Below are 19,498 nucleotides of genomic sequence, written 5' to 3'. Positions count from 1 at the left end.
ACTATTAAAAACATGTAAATATATTTGAGCCTCTAAAATTAAAATCTCATGGCAATGAAACCAAAGAAAAGTTGAAAAAAATGGTCACTTCTGTGATTAATATCTATCATTTAAAAATGAGCCCAAAAAAGTGGACAAGAAAGGAAAGTAACCCCAAAGGAAAATTAATTAAAAAAATGAACTGGCAACTTATGTAAGTGCAAATCAGCAAGAAACGTATGAGGATGATAAATTTCACAGAAATATGAGCATGATTATTAAAATAATAATACAATCACTTTTCTCCAAAGAGGCTGGAAAAAATTTATAGCCCTTATCTTTAATTGTTATTTTGGATTTGGGGAGATATACACTCCCAAATGTTGCTGATGGTGATAGGAATTGCTGTAACCTTTTAGAAACAAATCATTGAATAACTATTAAAATCAATATATATAATTTATAATTTTTAAACTGTAATCTATATAAATGCATAGTGTGCATTTGTTTATATTTATAGTATGTATTATTTGAAAAAAAAAAAAAGAAACTACATGGCAAGCAAAGAAACCAAACAGAACACAGCAGGAGCTTTTCTCCAGTTGGTGACTGAGGAAGAGAGGGCAGAGATGCGGTCCCGCTGGCCTGGAAGAAGAAGCAACAGCATGTTGTGAACCACCTATGGGGGCCACGTGGCAAGGAATGACAGTGACTTCTAGGAGCTAAGAGAAACCCTTGACAAGGAAGTTGAGACCTCAGCCTGACAACCATAGGAACTGATCTTGACCAGCAACTTCAATGTGTTTGGAAGTGGATTTTCCCCCCAGAGCATCCAGAAGGGAGCACAGCCTGGCTGACACCTTGATTTCAGCCTCATCAGACCCTGAGAAGAGACCTCACCGTACCTTGGCTGGACATCTGACCTAGAGAATTGTGGGCTGGTAAGTGGGTGCTGTTTTAAGTCTCTAAGTCTGCAGTAATTTTTCACCAGGCAACTAGCCTAGAGAACTAACACAGAGGAAGAGTGAGGACAGATGAGAAAGCTCAGACATGAATACTTTGTGTTTCTGTTCATAAATAATAGAAAGATTAGTGGTCACACAGTGCACAGGCTAAGGGCTGAATGGAGCGCTGATGGAGAGGGCTGATGGAGGCCAGGTGAGGGGACCTATGGCCTGGGGCAATGAGAAACGTGCCCTAGGAGAGGTGGACCATGTGTATCCAATCATGGAAGGCGGAGTTTGGTAGCTAGAGAGAATAGGGAAAGCCTGCACAGCTTTCCAGACCACCGTGGATAATAAGGATCTTCTTAACGTCCTATTGGTGGTCCCATTCCATCAACAGCTTTTACAGTATTTTGTTGGTTCCTTGTTTACCCCAACTATTTTTAAGATCTCAGACTAGCTGTGATGTTGGCCTTTCCTGGCCATTGGATACTTAAAACACTATTATTTTGACAGTGCCCTGAGCATGAACTTTTCCATTTACTGCTGAAAATTAAGGCAGCCCCACCTGATACCAGCCCTCCTTGCCTGCCCTACCTTGGCCGAACGTCTGGCCACAGAGTTGAGGGTTAGATGGCAGGAACCCCTGGTGAAGATGCCATAGGTTGTCACTGTTCTTACTGAGATTCGGTGGACTTTTTGGAACAAATATTTCTTAGTTAACTTTTCTTACTTTGTTTTATACTTTGGTCATTTCCCAGAATTTTAATTGTTTGTTTTTTGGCAATTTTGTCCAGTTTTATGTTGCTTTTTAAAGATTGCCAAGCTATTCCGAAGGTCTCACTCTCAATTAAATTTTTAACTTCGGTTCACCTTGGCAAGCAGAGAGCTTGGTGGGCACATACAAGGATGTCAGTAGGTTGTGTGAATGAAAATACTGCAACCATATCAGTAAACAAAGAATGCTGAAACCAAGTCATCAGCGGCTGCCGCCACCCCCCAGTGAGGACAGGCCTGCAGCCCAGCCTCTGCAGCCACTCACAATGGTGCACTCTGAGCGGACTCAGAATGAGAAAGGACAGGATACTGGCCCTAGATGGCTAGATGCTTGTCAAAGGAATGAATTCAATGAGCCCAAATGTTTGCTTCCTCCCATACATAGAAAAGCACTAAATTCTTTAACTTTAGATGCCTGGTTTTCTTTAGATAACAAGCAATCTTTTATTGTTCCAACTACCTGGTCTTTGTTGTAAAGCTCCTATATATCCTAGCTCCTCCCCTACCTCTTCGGAGCAGTCCCTCAGAGCCATCTGAGAGGCTATCATCCCGGCTCAAGTCCTCCCGCCAAATAAAACATAACTCTCAACTTTTAGGCTGTGCATTTATTTCAGTCGACTGTTGATTATTATGGCAAAGCAAGAATTTATCAGATATATTGATAGTAAGGGAGAGAAGTTGAAGAAAAGACACCTGGGCTCTTAAATTAGGAGAAAAGCCTTTATTGTCCTATATTTAGTCCTGATTTTATCACCTAAGTCACTTCTTCCCCCTGGGCCAATTTCCCAGTCTATAAAATTATGGGTTTAGAGTAAAGGAAATGAGAGTCTAGTCCATCTCATATTTCTGTTGTCCAGGAAGAGTCAGAGGTGGACTCTCAGGTGGTGTTAAAGAAACGACCAGGAGCGGGGGAATACCCCAGAGCTCGTCAGCCTAATGGGCCCAGGCTTGGCCATCGTAAGAAGAGATGCCTTCGCGGGGTGGGTGGACAGAGGTGTTCTCACTTGGGATGTCAACTTGTCAGCTGTCCTAAACGTATTTCAATGTTTAACTGTTCTGATTAAAAATTAACCCTGACTTCAGCCTCAAGAGTCCAGAAGATCAAATATTGAGACAAAACCAATCTATTAAACCATTTACCATAATGTTTCAAAATCAAGCAGACAAGCTAGTTATAGGACAGGTGAGGAGGTGGTCCGTGAAAAAGCTTCAATGCCTGGGGAAAAGGGAAGCGCTCTCTCCATGAGCATCGTGGGTAAGTGTTCTTAGCAATGTCTGTCAAGATGAAATCAACCCATTGTGTTGGTAAGGTGCACTTTCTGTTACGGAAACAACAGGCCAGTCAAGAAACAAGCACCACTCGGAGGGTTGGAGTACTCAGATGTATTACACCGGCGGGCTCAGAGGGGCTTCTGCTCCGAAGCTCTGAGCACCTCCAAGACGTGAGTGTGAGGTTTTATAGGGTAAAGTACAAGCTTGGGGTATTCGGCCAATAGGCATGGAACAGCTTTAGCAGCATCATTATCACAAAAGTGGAGGCAGGGAGGCAGCAAACCAACATTCCAAAGCCAGATATGTATCTTTGAAAACCCAGCTGGCTAGCAAAAAAACGTGAACAGTAAACCAACACTAATTAACCTAGATTTACAAGTTAGTACAGCAGAACTCAGATCTGTATTCCGATACCTAGACTTGTGAGTTATCTTGTTAGCCCAGCCAGCTTTTCCTTCACATTTCTTCTCTCTGCATGTGATTTCTATTATTATTATTATTATTATTTAAATTAGAACAACCCTGGAAGGCAGTTTCCGGTAATGCTGGCCAAAAAGAAAGGCATTTTCTCAAACCTGCCAATTGGATATTGCAAATAACGGAGAAGGAGTAGGTGTCACCTGGGAACCAAGACCTTTGCTTTCAATATGAAATTAATGTCCAGTCACTCAAATTAAATCAAGGCTATTATCACATAAACAAAAGAATGGATGCTAACAAAGTCCTTTATAGTTTCCAATTATGCATTAAAATTTAAAACTACAATGCTCATGATCAAACCAATAGTAAAACACACTGCTCTACATGTTAAAATTTCTTATTCTCTTTCTCCTTCTTGATATCTGTCTCTGTTACTGCCTTTCTTTGTCTTGATTTCACCCCCAAATGTGTTTCACTGTGACTATTGTGTGTTTACTGTTTATTCTCTTTGAGTCCCTTTCTAGCTCTCTCTTGATTATGTCCCACTTTAAATCCCTGTTCATTGTCTTCAAACTGTTGACTGAAATAAATGCGCAGCCTTAAAGTTGAGAGTTATGTTTTATTTGGCGGGAGGACTCGAGCTGGGATGGCTCTCAGATCACTCTGAGGTACTGCTCTGAAGAGGTAGGGGAGGAGCTAGGATATATAGGAGCTTTACAACAAAGACCAGGTAGTTGGAACAATAAAAGATTATTTATTACCTAAAGAAAACCAGGCATCTCAAATTCAAGAATTTAGCACTCTTTTATGTATGGGAGGGAGCAAACATTTGGGCTCATTGAATTCATTCCTTTGACAAGCATCTAGCTATCTAGGGCCAGTATCCTGTCCTTTCTTATTCTGAGTCCCCTCAGAGGGCACCACTGTGAGTGGCTGCAGAGGCTGGGCTGCAGGCTTGTCTTCACTGGGGGGGTGGGGGCAGCCGCTGATGACTTGATGGCTTCAGCATTCTTTGTTTACTGATATGGTTTGCAGTATTTTTCGTTCACACAACTAATTTTACTCCTTTACTATTCAACAATATCAACTGATAAGACAGTAAAGTATATTTTGATAATATCTATTGTTATTAATTATTAATATGTAAAATTCCCAATCAATATTTTCAAAGCATTGTAGCTGTTTGCCAGCCCCGCCAGACACACACATACACCCTCACGCACATCTAGTTTTCACTTCTGTCTCTCAAATTTTCCCTGATTCCGCAGAGAACTGGAGTGAGTTTACATGAATTCACAAGTACTCACAGGACAATATAAACAGACAGAGGAGTATTGACTTTTAAAAGAAAAAAAAACCTTTCATTATAGCAAAGCCCAAAACAAGTAGGCAAAAATAAAGACCGGAGAAAATAAGGTGTAGGTATCAAGACAGGTTTTGAAATTTAAATGAAAATTTGTATCCAAGCTTCATGATAAAGACGTAGTCACTTATGTAAATTGTTTTGTAACGTTTATGCCTACTTCTTAAAAATCATTTATGCAAATTATTTTTTGTGTACGAAGGTCACGCCTACTTCTTTCTTGAGGGTCTTGAACTTAGGGCAAAAGGAAATAATTTTCCTGGATTTTCATTTATGGATACTGAGTAAGTTAAACCACAAAGTCCTCATCAATTTTCCTACAATAAATTCAATGAAAGATTTCCTGTTACAGTTTATTGTCCTGGCCTTATAATTTTGAGAATAATGCTGGTTCATCTCAGCAAAATCAATTGAATATATCATTTTAATTTAGTTCCCTGTGTGGCCTTTGTGTGTTTATATGAATATGTGTGTGTATATGGAATGGAATGGGGGAGGCAGTGACTGTAAGCAAAAATTGTGGCCCACTTTTATCCACCAAGACATAGACAATCCAGCATCGTATTTGTGTGAAAGAACAAATCACCAGAGAGTCTGGATATGTGGGTTTCAATCCTGGTTTCATCCTCAAAACTTAAAAGCCTGGAGACAGTGTGAAGGAAAAGCTGGGCTGGTCTAACAAGATAACTCACAAGTTTAGGAATGTGAAGGAGAGGCTGGGCTGGGCTAACAAGATAACTCACAAATCTAAGTATCGAATACTGATCTGAGTTCTGCTAGACTAACTTGTAAATCTAGGTTAATTAGTGTTGGTTTGCTGTTCATGGTTTTTTGCTAGCCAGCTGGATTTTCAAAGAGATATATCTGGCTTTGGAATGTTGGTTTGCTGCCTCCCTGCCTCCACTTTTGTGATAATGATGCTGCTAAAGCTGTTCCATGCCTATTGGCCGAATACCCCAAGCTTGTACTTTACCCTATAAAACCTCACGCGCACGTCTTGGAGGTGCTCAGAGCTTCGGAGCAGAAGCCCCTCTGAGCCCGCCGGCATAATACATCTGAGTACTCCAACCCTCCGAGTGGTGCTTGTTTCTTGACTGGCCTGTCGTTTCCGTAACAACAGTACAGCCATCACCTTTTCCAGGTCTCGGTTACCAAGCCCCTCACTGTTTCGTGGAGGAGTTTGGGAAACTTGAAACACTGGAATGTGTCAAACTGTTCAAGATTCTCTCAGGGTTGTTTTTAAATTGTTTTGAGACGTGTCCTTCATTTTCATGTGATCGGTTGTTGAAACTCTTTGCATTAACATTCTCTCTAGTTTTAAAATCAGAATAGCACTTTGCTTGGAAGATAGCAATAAGAATAAAATTAATAAGAAATAACTCATAAAGAAATATGAATTATCTGCTAGACATCCATACAAAGACTATACACAAATCTTCTTAAACTTTAAAACTATTAAACATGGCAAGCACATGCTCCCAGTATCATTCTGTAGATACAGCTGGGAGAGAAATTAAGTGACTGACCTAAGATCACTCAGCATTAAGGTAGCAATGCTAGGATTTGAATCGACGTCCTCTGACTTTTAAAATACGCTCATAAATTAGTGTATTTCCTTTCATGACTTGTCTTCAGCTTTGGAAGAGCATCATTTGGATCATCAATTAAAGTCAAAAAGTGATTAATGTCTTGTTTGAATTAGAAAAGATATTCTAAAAGTTGTGATCACTGACTGGTACTTTAAGAATTGAAACCCTCTGCTTTCAAGAGTGTATGACTCATGTTAAAGTTGCTTGTGTTTCCTGTAGTTGTTGTGTATATTTGTAACCCCTGAAAGTTGATTACTGAGGGTTGGTAGAAGATTTAATGCTACCCTCAAGGACCTGGTAGTCTCATAACGGGGGAAATACAACAGGTGCATTCATTGAAGCAAGTATAATGCAAGCAGATTGTTCTTATTGGTTTGATACTTCAAAGTGGAATGAAGGTGACTAAGTAAAAAATTTTAGGGTAGTGGGAAAGAGTAGTTGGCTAATTCAATATCTGGTATTTATTGGTTCATTCACCATCAAAGAACAATTCATCATATATCTTCTCTGTTCCAAGCCCATTCAAACAATAAAGCAATAAGTCAATATAGAATAAGATGGTCAATTCAGGTGCTTATTCATCATAAGAACAAGATTACTCATCCAATTATTTAAAGTTGACTGCTCAACAGATGGCAGGAGGCTCTGAGTCCCCGAGAGAGAACCTCTGGGGTTCGCATGAGATTGGGAAAGCAGCATTGGTTTCAAATAGGATGGATTAGCTGATTTTCTTGGATTTTGTGCTCGCCATGAAATCATCTCAACTCAGCGTGCCTTCTGATCTTCTCTGGCTAAGTCACAGCATTGATACGTGTGGCATTTGGTGGAACTAAAGACCAAAATAACATCATTTTCTTGGAATTGTGAAAACGTGCAGCCACTTGACAAAATTTGTAAGACAGTCTCTTTATGGGAGGCTGATCCATCTCCCAACTTACTTGAAACTTCATTCATTTTTCTTCTGCTTCAGGTTGCTGGATTTTAGCCCTATTTGTCCCATTACTTGTGGCCAATGTCAAGTCTTCAAAAGATGGTCAGCCGTGTGAACCTCATGGACCCCCAGGACCTCAAGGACCCAGAGGTCTTCCAGGGCCAATTGGACTTCCAGGTGAAAAAAAAAACCTAACTGCTCTATTGGCCTCTCATAGATTCTCTCTGATGGCAATGTTCATGGATTCACTGAGATCTTCCAGGTGATCTGATGAGAATACTGATCATTAAGGCAAGTCATTTCTTGGTAACAAATGACTACGCCCTCTTTTTCTCAACCCTGAAGAGTCGTAATGTTCTTCCACTAAGACAGCATCTAACTACCAAGAAATCTATATGTTAAAACAGCTCTTTGGACATGTGGGATGTGCAGTCCACGTTGAGACTAGGGCAGAGCACTCACACTGGTGTCGCACGGTGTAGGTGTGAGCTGAGCTTCATACATCAGGCACATGGGGCAGCAGATACATGGCTTCCTGGTCTCTTGTCTTCTGCTGAGAGGTACGCTGGGCTAAGCTCACGTGGTGATCCCATCCACTTTGAACACTTGTACCAACCTTCTGAAGCAGTGGTTTTTGAAATCTGGCTGAGCATCACTCATCCACAGACTTGTTAACATTTAGCTTCCTAGTCTCCATCCTCAGAGATTCCTTGAAAGGCCCACAGTGTAGACTGGCATTGAATAATTGGGGGATTCGGGTGGGATGGTGTTCCACAACTGGGTCTAAGAAACAGGCATGTTTGGATACCACTGTTCAAAATTCCCATTTAATTCTGTTATGATATGATCCCTGGATTTGTCTGGGTAACTGCCAAGAGTGATCCTTAATATTCAGCCTTATGGTAAAGAAAAAACATGGCAGAACATGTTTGATGATCAATTCACATATTCATCATTTAATTATTCACTTGTTGAACATATTTTGAGTGCTAATTTGATGATTGATACTGAATATAGCATTTAGAAAGAAAATTCAGACCCTAGCTCCCAGTATGGATAAGGAAATAGTCACATAAAGGAGAGATTACAATTCTTTGTGGTAATTCTTTATAACCATGGTGACAATCAATACCAAATGTGGTACAAGGCGATAGAACTTTTCTAAATCTGGAGGAGACAGGAGAACCTTCTGGAAGCAGTGATACTTGGGCTAGGCTTTGACCAGTGAGAAGAAAGAAGTTGGAGGGGAAAAGGGGTAGAAAGGAAGAAATAATTCATATACCGTACAAAATACAAAATCTTAAATTATATCATTCTATTTTGTTTGCTTGTTTATTTTGAAATTTAGGACTCCCAGGTGTACCAGGACCAAGAGGGAAAACTGGGTTACCTGGAGAGGTTGAGAAGTGCCCGTCTCTACCTCAGTCTGCCTTTTCCGTCAAGCTGAATGGGTCTTTCCCAGGACCCTCCCAGCCCATTGTCTTCCAGGAAGCTCTGTACAACCATCCCGGCCACTTTGACCTGGCCACGGGGGTGTTCACCTGCCACGTCCCCGGTGTGTACCACTTTGGCTTTGACATTGCCTTGTCTCAGAACGTTGTCAAGGTGGGTCTCCTACGGAATGCCACCCAGATCAGAGACAAACAGGCAGAGGCCAAGGACGGCCATGAGCATGCTTCAGGAAGTTCCATCCTGCAGCTGGAGAAAGGGGACAGGGTCTGGCTGGAGTCAATGCTAGACAAAGAAGAATCTGGAAAAGGAACGATTCAAACCGTGTTTTATGGGTTTTTGATCAATGGAAATTAAGATGGCTTTGGGTTAGCTGCATAGTTCCCTCCCTCAAGTAACTCTGAATTTAAGAAAAGAAGCTTTCTACTCCTCTCATGCCAAGTATTTCCTCTAGAATTTTTAAAAGATGAACAGCTCACAAAATCAGTAATGGCCAAGTTGAACAAAATGAATGTATTACCAATCACTGAAATCAATAAAGACTCATGGTTCATCAACATTTCAACGATTTCTTTTTTGTGATTTCCCAACATTCAAGGTCCTGAGTGGCAAAAATGTAGGGGGGAAAAAAAAAAGATTGAGATAGGAAGCTGCCCAGCCAGATTCCTATTGAATACACCAGAAAAAGCCCCATTCCGTTCTTTTATTAAGCCTGCTTTTTTTTTTTTTTTTTTTTTGGTCTCTTCCAGGGGACAAAAACCTTGCTCAAAGTCTCAAATCTATTTTTGGAATTAAGGATATAAATATAGAAGTAAATATCTCTGGCAGAGATAGCAAGTTGGTTTAAAAGACCAAATGAAAATGCTTCCCATCTGATGATTTCCCAAAGGCATAACTGGGTGGGTGACGTGGCAATAGAGGCAGAGGGCCAAAGACAGAGGTGAGGGAATTTCTGTGGCTTCATAATTTTCAGATCATTAATTTCCTTCAGGCTGTTAGTTCCTTACTCAATAATCCTTTCTTCCAGCTAATTTCCATTCTAGCTAAATTTGTTTGCATTGCCTCAATAAGCCCGATTACAAAAATGTAATTTGACGAGATTCTATTCCATTCAGGGTGACCGTAGAAAACACCATCTTTTCTGGTGAGATGTAAGTTCACGATACTTGCTGGAGTAGCATTTAAAATGGGAGCAATTCAACTGACTTGCGTCTTTGGCCTCTGGCCTCTGCCCTTTGCTTTCTCCATTTCTCTATAAAGAATGAAGATGCGGTTCTTCCAGCCGCAACAACCATCTTGCAGGCATTAAACCAAAGCCACATAATATACGATGAAGCAGGATAAAAGTAATCAAGCTCTTTGTACATCGTGATGAGGATCTAAGCCAACCTTACACTACTGATGACTAGACTTTAAAAAATACTGGTGGGTTTTGCTTTTTTATTATTGAATTATAAACTTCAATATATATACTTCATGTATACTTTTCTACAGCTGAACTTTAGTAAAGTGCACAACTCTCAGGTACACAGCCTAATTAGTTTTGTACACATACAAACATGGATACATCCAGATGACTGTAGAGAGCATTTCTATCATCCCAGAAGTCTCCTTGGTGCTCTTCTGGCCCACAACCACATCTGCAGCGCTGAATCCATTATTCTGACTTTTAGCATCATCAACTATCTTGGCCTATTCTTGGACCTTATATGAGTGACATCATTCAATACAAAATCTTTTGTGTCTAGTGTTTTTCCACACATCATAATGTCTGTGAACTCTATCCACACTGTGGTAGCAGTAGTGTAGTATTTCATTGTATAGAAATGTATAGTGTTTCATTGTATGAATACACCACCATTTACTTATTTACTCTTCTGCTGATGGATATTTGAGTGGCTTTGTGATTGACCTTTTCATGAAAAACAATGAATTCAAAATCCACCTAATAAAGAGAAAACCCACAGGCCCCAAATGGTATCACTTGTGCTAAAGCCCATGACACCAAACCTAGATTTAGTACCTAACCTAGCTGCACTTTTGACCTTCCCCAGAAATGTAATCTTAATCAACCATTTGGGGATTTGCTGGTCAGCACCAATGAGGTAGTCTGTCCCGTGGTGCCACCTCCATCTTCCAAAGGAAGAAGAGGCAGTTTGCTTGATGAGATCTTCACCATTTCCTTCCCCCCAGAAGACGTCCTGGCTCCAAATAACCCTCTCCATTCTTCTGCTAATGGCTTCTTTGCCCCACCCTCCTTTCTACAAGAGCCTTCCATTTTGTACCATTTCTTGGAGCATCTTCTAGTTGCTAGATGGGATGCCACGTGATTCAGGAATCACCTACTAAAGCCAATTAGATCTTCAGATCTACTTGATGGAATTTTGTGTTTTAACACATTGAAGCTGCTGTGTGTATCAATAATTTTTTTTCTTTTTTGTTGCTCACAAGTATTTCATTATATGACATACCAGAGTTTGTTACCCATTCATTCACTCATTGAAGGCCATTTGGTTTGTTCCCAGTTTGGGGCTATAACAAATAAAACTGTTAGGAACTTTTATGCACAGATCTTTGCAAGAACATAGATTTTCATTTCTCTAGGATGAATACCCAGGAGTGGGCTTATTGATTGGTTTTTAGCATTCATCTCCCGTACGTCTTATTAGACTTTTGCATAAGTATTTCATTTTTTCACAGCCATAATATGTGGTATTGTGTTTTTCATTTCTTTTTTTTTTTTGAACATTTTTTTTTATTGAGTAATAGTCATTTTACAACGTTGTGTCAGTGTTTTTCATTTCTATTTCCAGTGGTTCACTTCTAGTATACAAAAATATGACTGATGTGTGTGTGAGTGTGTGTGTGTGTGTGCTGACCTTGTGTCCTGCAACCTTGCCTAACTCACTGGTTAGCTCTAGAAGTTTCTTTTGTAGAGTCCTTGAAATTTTAACATAGACAATCATGTCACCTACAAATAGGGACAGATTTTTTCCCCATTCTGTGTGCCTTTTATTTCCTTTAATTGCTTTTTTGCATTGGGTAGGACTATGCTGAATAAGAGTGAGAGTAGACATCCTTACTTTTTTTTGATCTTAGGAAAATAGAATTTAGTCTTTGATGGTTAAGTACGATGCTAGCTATGGACTTTTTGTTGATAATCTTTATCAGATTGAGGAAATTCAATTTTATTCTCGGTTTGATGATAATTTTATCATGAATGGAAGTTGATTTTTGTTGAATGTTTTTATGCATCTATTGAGATGACCCTGAGGATTTTCTTCTTTAAACTGTTAATATTGTTGAGGTCTGCAGATTGCAACAGCCTTGTGTTCCTCAGTAAACCCTACTTGGTTGTAGTGTGTTATTCTGTTTATATATTGTCGGATTTCTTTTGCTAAAATTGTATTGAGGATATTTGCATCTATGTTCAGGAAGGATATGACTTTGTAGTTTTCTCTCTTAATATTATCTTTGTCTGATTTTGGTATCAGGACAATGCTGGTCTTAAAAAATGAGTTACGAATTGTCCTCTTTTTTTATTTTCTGAAGGAGAATTTTTAAGATTGTGTTTATTTCTTCTTCAAATGTTTGGTGAAATTTGTTAGTGAAATCATCTTGGTCTCGAGATTTTTTTTCAGAAGATTGATGATAACTTTAATTCATTTAACGGTCTTACAGGTATTTATGCATTCCTAACTCTGACAGTTCATGTCAGTCCAGGCCAGCTGAGGGATCTTTCCCGTCCTGGTAGTCTCCCTACTCATGCAAAACCTATATATTTTCTTCTGTGGCTATGCTTTCTCTAGGGTCTGTCATCTTCCTCACTTCTCTATGTAATTCTCCATCACTCTTCTTTCCTTAAAGAAATGAGCCAGTCCTTTTTTTGTTGTGTTAAATGAACAAGACTTATCCCTAAAAATGGGTAAGACTTGGTCTTATATGTAGGTATACACGTAAAACACATAATTAATAAACACTAGACCTCAGTAAATGTTACAGAGGAGGGATAAATAATTGAACAAGTAAGCTCAGAATCCCAAGTGATTCAATAACCGTAGTGAAGTCAATAAGACTATCTGTGGGTTGGATAGCTTTCAAGTATACAAAACTGAGAAATTAGCTTATTTCTGGCCCCATTTATCTTTTTAAAGTGATACTATTTTAGTCATTCTACCTATCAACCCATGGGAGCTTTGCAAAATGTAAATATGGTCATACTATCCCCTGCTTAAAATCCTTTAATGATTTCCAATTTTCTTTAGGATGAAAACCAATCCTTTTGCTTGGCTTACGATGCTGTGCATGGCTTGTCTCCTCCATCCTTCTCCATTTGCATCTCAGTCTTTCCTTTATTTACAGCTCTAACTAAACAGCATTTTAGTCCACAAATGTGCAATGCTTGTAGTCACAGAGGGCCCCTGCACCTCCTATTAACTAGAGTCTACTTCTCCCCCACTTATCTGTACTTTCAAACCACCCTCAACAATGTTGACTAGTGAGAATGCTCATAGAATGGCTTCCTTAGAAAAGATGATTGAGCTGACTTGTGCAAATCCTCCTTTGTTGGACTGTTAAAACATTATGATACTCTCCTTTTAATGTTCACCACATTTTTAATTTCATAATCATACGAAGAGAAAATCTGGCAGTCAGAGAAAATAGCATATTACTTTTAAAGGAAAAAATAATAAAGGTTGGTGATTTATCCAAGGAAATTGTGAAATGTAGAAGACAATAGAAGTATACCTTTGCAGCGATGAAAGAAAATGATGATCAGCCTGGATCTGTACATCCAGTGAAAATATTCTTGAAAAATCATGGTGAAGAAGGAAACTCAGATTTACCTGAAGAAATAAAGAGCACCAGAAATAGTAAATTTGTGGAACCATGTGAAATATGTTGCTCATTTACTGACTTTAAAAAATATTGTTGCAAACAAGAAAAACAATTATGTATTGTGATAGTTTGAAGGTATGAAAACAAACATGACAGAAATACCGCAAAGAATGAAAGGGGGGAAATGAAAATATACTGCTTTAAAGTTTTTATCTATTAAATGATGAGGTATAATATTTGTAATTATACTGTGATAAGTTGAAAATATATACTCTAAATGTTAGAAAAAGCATACTAAAACAATAAAATCAAAGGTAAAGATAATGAACCAGTAGTGGAGGTAAGTTTAAATCCTTAAAAAAAATTCTTATTTATTCAAAAAAAAAGATAGTTAAAGAAAAAAAGGAACAAATAACAAACAGAGCCTCTGTTTGAACATCAACTTGTACTTTACTCTGGTGAAAACCAGCTGAGGTCATTGGCCTCAGATAAGCCAAAAAATTAAATATTAAAGAAAACTGATTTATTAGAATATCTTCCCCGTACCTTTGAAAGGCAAACAAGTGGAAAAGGAACAGAACAGCTGAAGACATACTCATTACAGCAATTTCCGCCTCTACATCAGGATGCCTAGGGAAGGAGGACGGTCTCTCTCCATGGGAATTGTCGGTAAGTGTAACCAGTACTGACAGGTAAGGAATTGGACCCCCTCTGCTGGTACACAGAACTACCCAAAGTTCAGTCTCCTGTGATCACCTGCAGTTCTTTTTATTATCATAACAATTCCGAGACACGATTTTCCCATAACACTGGACAAAATGATAGATTCATTTCAGCCTTTCCAGTCTGATACGGCAAACAGAAAGGAGCGGAAGTGGAAGTTTTATGTGAGCCAAAGCTTGTGTCATCCAGATGTAAGTAGGTCTGCTGTATGTAAGTGAGTACAGGGGAATTATGGCTTCAATAAAGCCGAAGGGCAGATGATGCAAAATTTTTACGTATTTGACTATGGACTGTCAATGTGTTTTCTATGTCCATCCTCTGACACATAACCTAATGCTAATCCGCTGATCCTTACAATCAAGCAGGTCGGCGCTTGCAGGGTCTCTGGGCTTTTCTTTGCACGCATCTCGGATTCTGCCACTCATTTCCTCTCTCTACCCATCGGAGAGCTGCTGTCATTCTTCCTGTGTCACTTTCTCCTGTTTTGATCCCATTTTCAGTCCCTTCTACCTCCAGCTTTCCCCCGTAGTCTTCTTCTTGTCTCCTGAAAATGATCTAACTTCTTTCACTATTTAACTAATTACAATACAGAATTAAATTCTAATTTCTACAGTATTCAGTTTGAGTTCCTAGTCTTTATACTACAAAAGCAAAAAGATTTGGACATTTTCCATTCACATATCTAGTTATGATCTGCTACACTGTCCCGTCCTCCCTCTCGAATTTTTTTAAAACCACTTTCGTGAGGTATGATTCACATGCAAAAGACTACGTATTTAATGTATCCAACCTGATGAGTTTGGACATAATTATACACCTGCAAAGATGGGGGAGGACACGCTGAACTTTTTTTATGGAGTAATTGAGGCACCTTATGTGCAATCACAAAATAAATCAGAAAAAAGAGGGTGGGAAGGGATACAATGGGAGTACGAGATTCGCAGATACTAACTACTATATATTAAATAAACAACAAGTTTCTACTGTATAGCACAGGGAACTATATTCAGTATCTTTTAGTAATCTGTAATGAAAAAGAATATGAAAATGGAAAAAAATGAGAGAGCTTTATGGTATGCAAACAGTATCTCCATAAACAGTTTTTATAAAAAAGATGTTACCAGTTAAAAGGTTAACACTTAAACGACTACACATAACAAGTTGTTGCATCAATGTATCGTTGATGAGATGGATGGCAGTCTTCTGGGATAATTTCCCCTAGTGTTTACCCATAAGAGAGGCACCCGTCTTCATAGACTGTCTTCTCATGTCATGGAGTATTTCCCAAGATGAGTGATCTCTGAACTGGTTTTTAAGAATGAAAAGAAGTTTTCCATGCAGATATAAGCAGTGAGTAGTAAATGAAACTTCCAATTGGCTTGTTTTTGAGGCAACACTGTGCTTAATTGTAGGCGCTACAAGTGCCCGACCATCATAGGGATGATACCACTGGGAGCATTTACTTAAAGAGACCGAAGCTTGGGTGTCCTAGAGAAAACCTCTAGGCCCTAAGAAGTTCAAGTTTCAATAAGCAGCATTAACATCCAATACAAGGGACCTATAGATCAACTTTGGCCCTGATTGTACCCCATCAAGGAGCAAGATGGGGGCAAGGGGAAAGCACTGATATGACTAAGTTCATACTTAGCTCTTGTGATTGGGAGAATTTGCTGCCCTAAACAGTGCTGGGAACATAATCCTTCAAGAGAAGCAGCACCAACTTTCAACTTCTGTGAACTTTTATCCATTGACCCCCTGCTCTAGGTGTCGGGATTTTAGCTTGGTCTGTCGTATCAGCCGTGGCCGATGTCAACTCTCCAGAAATTCAAGGGCCCTGTGATTCTCAAGGATATCCCGGACCTCCAGGGCCCCCCGGCCCCATGGGGCCTCCTGGCCCTCGAGGTGAGAAAACATTTTTCTCCACATTGCATTGGTCACTTCTTTCTCTCTGACTGAAATATCCATAAACCCAGTGGAAATTACCCAGGTGTTTCCCACAGTAACGACTGAGACAATGATTTTCTGGAGGAAAATTACCGCAGACTTCCACTTCCAAGCACAGCTAAGCACCTAGGATCTTAAAACAGGTGACGAGGTTTTTACCCCAGAAAAACTTCAGGGATGAGTCCTGAAGACGCCACCATGTAAACCTAAATGACGGTTCAGATAGCTTTTAAATTGGTGCACTCTTTAAAGTGGCAGTTACTGTATGCTCACCCATAATTAATACGGGTACTGGTGAGTTTCCTGCAAATTCAAGGGCCAAATGGTATTGGAGACGACCATTGAGAATCAGGTGTTAGGAGATTTCCCCTCAATTCTGAGAACTAGCTCTGCCATCTCAACCTTGCTGGAAACTATCCCAATTCGATCCTGCATCAGGAATTCCTAGCCTGATTGTGCATCACAATTATCTGTGGACATTGTTTAGTATGCAGTTTCCTGGATTCACCCCCCTGAAATTCTGATTCAGAAGGTCACTGCACTATTAGCCAAGGTACTGTATTATTCACAGTCTCCCCTGCAGACACTAGTGCACAGTCCAGCTCAGGAAACATCGCTCTAACATCCCCTTTTATCTCTGGAATGATCCAATTCCTAGATTTCCCTGTGCCAGTGTTTCCCGAGAGTCATCCTTAATTGGTGTTTGTGATAACAAAAAACATATGATCTACCTATGAAATCAACGGGAAGGGCAATTCAAGTGACTATCCAATCACTGCTTCTAAGAATATTCTGACTCTACCAACTCTACACTGGACACTGTGATGGTGCGTTAGAAACAAAATTAAGTAGGTCATTGGCTCATAGTCTAACTAAGGAAGCAAAATAGGTACTTGATGGGGGAGATTGCTATCCAGGGTGGCAAATGCTATGATCAAAGTAGATGCTGGATTCTGCTACGGTGATGGCAGAGAGGAGAGAAAGACTTCCTGGGAAGAGTGATGCTTAAGATGATCCTTGAAGGGTGAGTGAGATTGGGAGGAGGAGCAGTGTGGAAAGAAATGTATGGGCTGTGAAATGCATGAACTTCAAAACTCCTCCAACCTCCTTCTGTTTACTTCGGTGTTAAGGGTTTTCAGGCTTTCCAGGACCAGTAGGGCTAACCGGGATTCCAGGAAACACTGAGGAGTGTCTACCCCCCGCCAAACCTGCCTTTGCAGTGAAGCGGAGTGATCCCCTCCCAGCCCCCTCCCAGCCCGTTGTCTTCAAGGAAGCCCTGCATAACGACCAGGACCACTTCAACCTCACCACGGGCGTGTTCACCTGCAGCGTCCCTGGCTTGTACCACTTTGGCTTTGACATCGAGCTGTTCCAGCATGCCCTGAAGTTAGGGCTCATGAAGAATGGCACCCAAATCCTCGAGGAGGAAGCCAGGGCCGAGGATAATTATAGGCATGTTTCCGGAAATGTCATCTTGCAGCTGACCGCGGGAGACAGAGTCTGGCTGGAATCCGAGCAAGACACAGCAGAGACTGAGAAAGGATTGATTCAAAGCGTGTTCTTTGGGTATTTGCTCTATTGAAATTACACTGGCTAAGGGATAACAGCACACTTAAATCCCTCAAGTGATCCTAAATTCTACAGAATACTTCCCTTTCCCCTTAGATATTTTTAAGTGAGACCATTGAATGAATACCATTAAGAATGCCCTGTTCACCAATGTGAATGCAACCCAAAGAACAATTAAGATTTATAATCCATTAACTGGTCAACAATTTCTTATTGAAACTCCATCACATTTCATGTACTCTGCTATATCCTAGAAACTTTGGGGAAGGGGTATGTCAGGAAACAATTAGTGATCGGAAGCTGCCTACTGCTTGGAGGTGGGGGAAACAGGAAAGCCATTATTCCTCTTGTTGATTATGGCTGAAAATTTTTCACCTGATGGGGGGGAAAAAGTCTTGATCATAGCTCCCAATGAACAGATATTTACAGTGTGACATGGAGAGGAGCAAAAGGAAATAAAACTATATGTATTAAATATATGCTCTTTTCCAACCACTTCACCCTCAATAAATAGTTTCACCTGCCGTGTCTTAATTTACTTGGTACTCTATAATATCCAGAAACACTTCGAGGGAGGCATATCATTTTGCCAGTATTTTTGAGTTATTTCTGAAAAATTTCAACGAAGATTAGAGAGGATGTATTTTGTTTTTTCAAAAGTTTTAGCTGTTTCTGAATATGAAATCTCTCCTCATGGTAAACAGTATAAGGAAGACACTTTATCCTTCCAAACCTCTTTCAAGATACATGTTCCCATTCAATTTTCCACCATCTTTATCACTATATAGGGATGAAAGGACATGAAAAATGCAAAACTGACTCTTGCTATTTTTGACTGCTACTGTGTGTGTGTGTGTGTGTCCAAGGGTGAGGGTAAAAATAACATTTCCCATCAATGGGAAAGAAACACATCTCTACTACTAATTTCCTTTTGCTGACAATGGTGGGAGAGAGAGGAAAGAGAGAGTAAAACATTGTAACATCTATTACTCAGAACTAACGATCTTTTGGTTAAACACTGACAGGGTTCTAGAGTATGGAAATGTTGACCAGGCCACACAGCGCTGTGGAAATTTACTTTCAATGTAATAGAAAGTACACACATCATTTGTCTCGCAAGAAATACAGACACACATGATTTTAGCGATGCGGGCAGCTGTCTGCCGCCCTGTTCCCTGGAGCGGCTGCCCAAAGCCCCTTTTGTCCCACTTGGATGAAGCTCTGGTGAACCGAGGGGTCAAAATCCAGAGGAGGTTTGTCCCTAGTCACAAGCTTACCCTCTACTGATAGACCTGTTGCCAGAAAATAGTCCAGTTACACCCTCAACTTTCTGGCACTCACATTTATACCATTTGTAGTTATTTGTCTGTATTAGAGTTAGCGGCACCACTTTAAAGTTCTTGATTTAAATAACAGATACAAAATAACTGATTAATTATGACAATCATAGGCAAACGCATAGATCATCCTAAAACACACACAATGGCCAATCATTACGTAGCTCGTTTACTGAACTGGCTTTTGGAAAATTGACTTTTGGTGAATTAGCCCCATATTTTTTCACCTGGCTAACCTGTTAGGAGGTCGCCTCTCCCTGCCGTCTTGATAAGAGGGTGAGCTTGCCTTGCACATGCCTTCAATGCTTGAGTAAAACATAATCAGGAGGGAAATCTTATTACTTATATACATCACCATTCCA

At 39.9% G+C, this 19,498-nt stretch overlaps 2 protein-coding genes across 2 annotated transcripts; both read left to right on the top strand.

The window, feature by feature from the left end:
• Positions 1-2,832: 2,832 nt before the first annotated feature.
• On the top strand, positions 2,833-9,266 carry LOC105097162 (protein HP-25 homolog 1). The gene is made up of 3 exons (XM_031463148.2): positions 2,833-2,955; positions 7,315-7,452; positions 8,624-9,266. Exons 1-3 carry the CDS (start codon positions 2,913-2,915, stop codon positions 9,079-9,081), a joined length of 639 nt encoding a protein of 212 aa, XP_031319008.2. The 5' UTR covers positions 2,833-2,912; the 3' UTR covers positions 9,082-9,266.
• A 4,848-nt stretch (positions 9,267-14,114) lies between these two features.
• LOC105097160 (protein HP-25 homolog 2) lies at positions 14,115-18,333 on the top strand. The gene is made up of 3 exons (XM_010989659.3): positions 14,115-14,232; positions 16,051-16,188; positions 17,361-18,333. The coding sequence occupies exons 1-3, from the start codon at positions 14,190-14,192 to the stop codon at positions 17,810-17,812; spliced, it is 633 nt and encodes a 210-aa protein (XP_010987961.3). The 5' UTR covers positions 14,115-14,189; the 3' UTR covers positions 17,813-18,333.
• Positions 18,334-19,498: the final 1,165 nt, after the last annotated feature.

Source organism: Camelus dromedarius, chromosome 11, assembly GCF_036321535.1.
Source record: "Camelus dromedarius isolate mCamDro1 chromosome 11, mCamDro1.pat, whole genome shotgun sequence".
NCBI classification, from domain to species: Eukaryota; Metazoa; Chordata; class Mammalia; order Artiodactyla; family Camelidae; genus Camelus; species Camelus dromedarius.
This window is presented reverse-complemented; position numbering and strand designations above follow the sequence as displayed.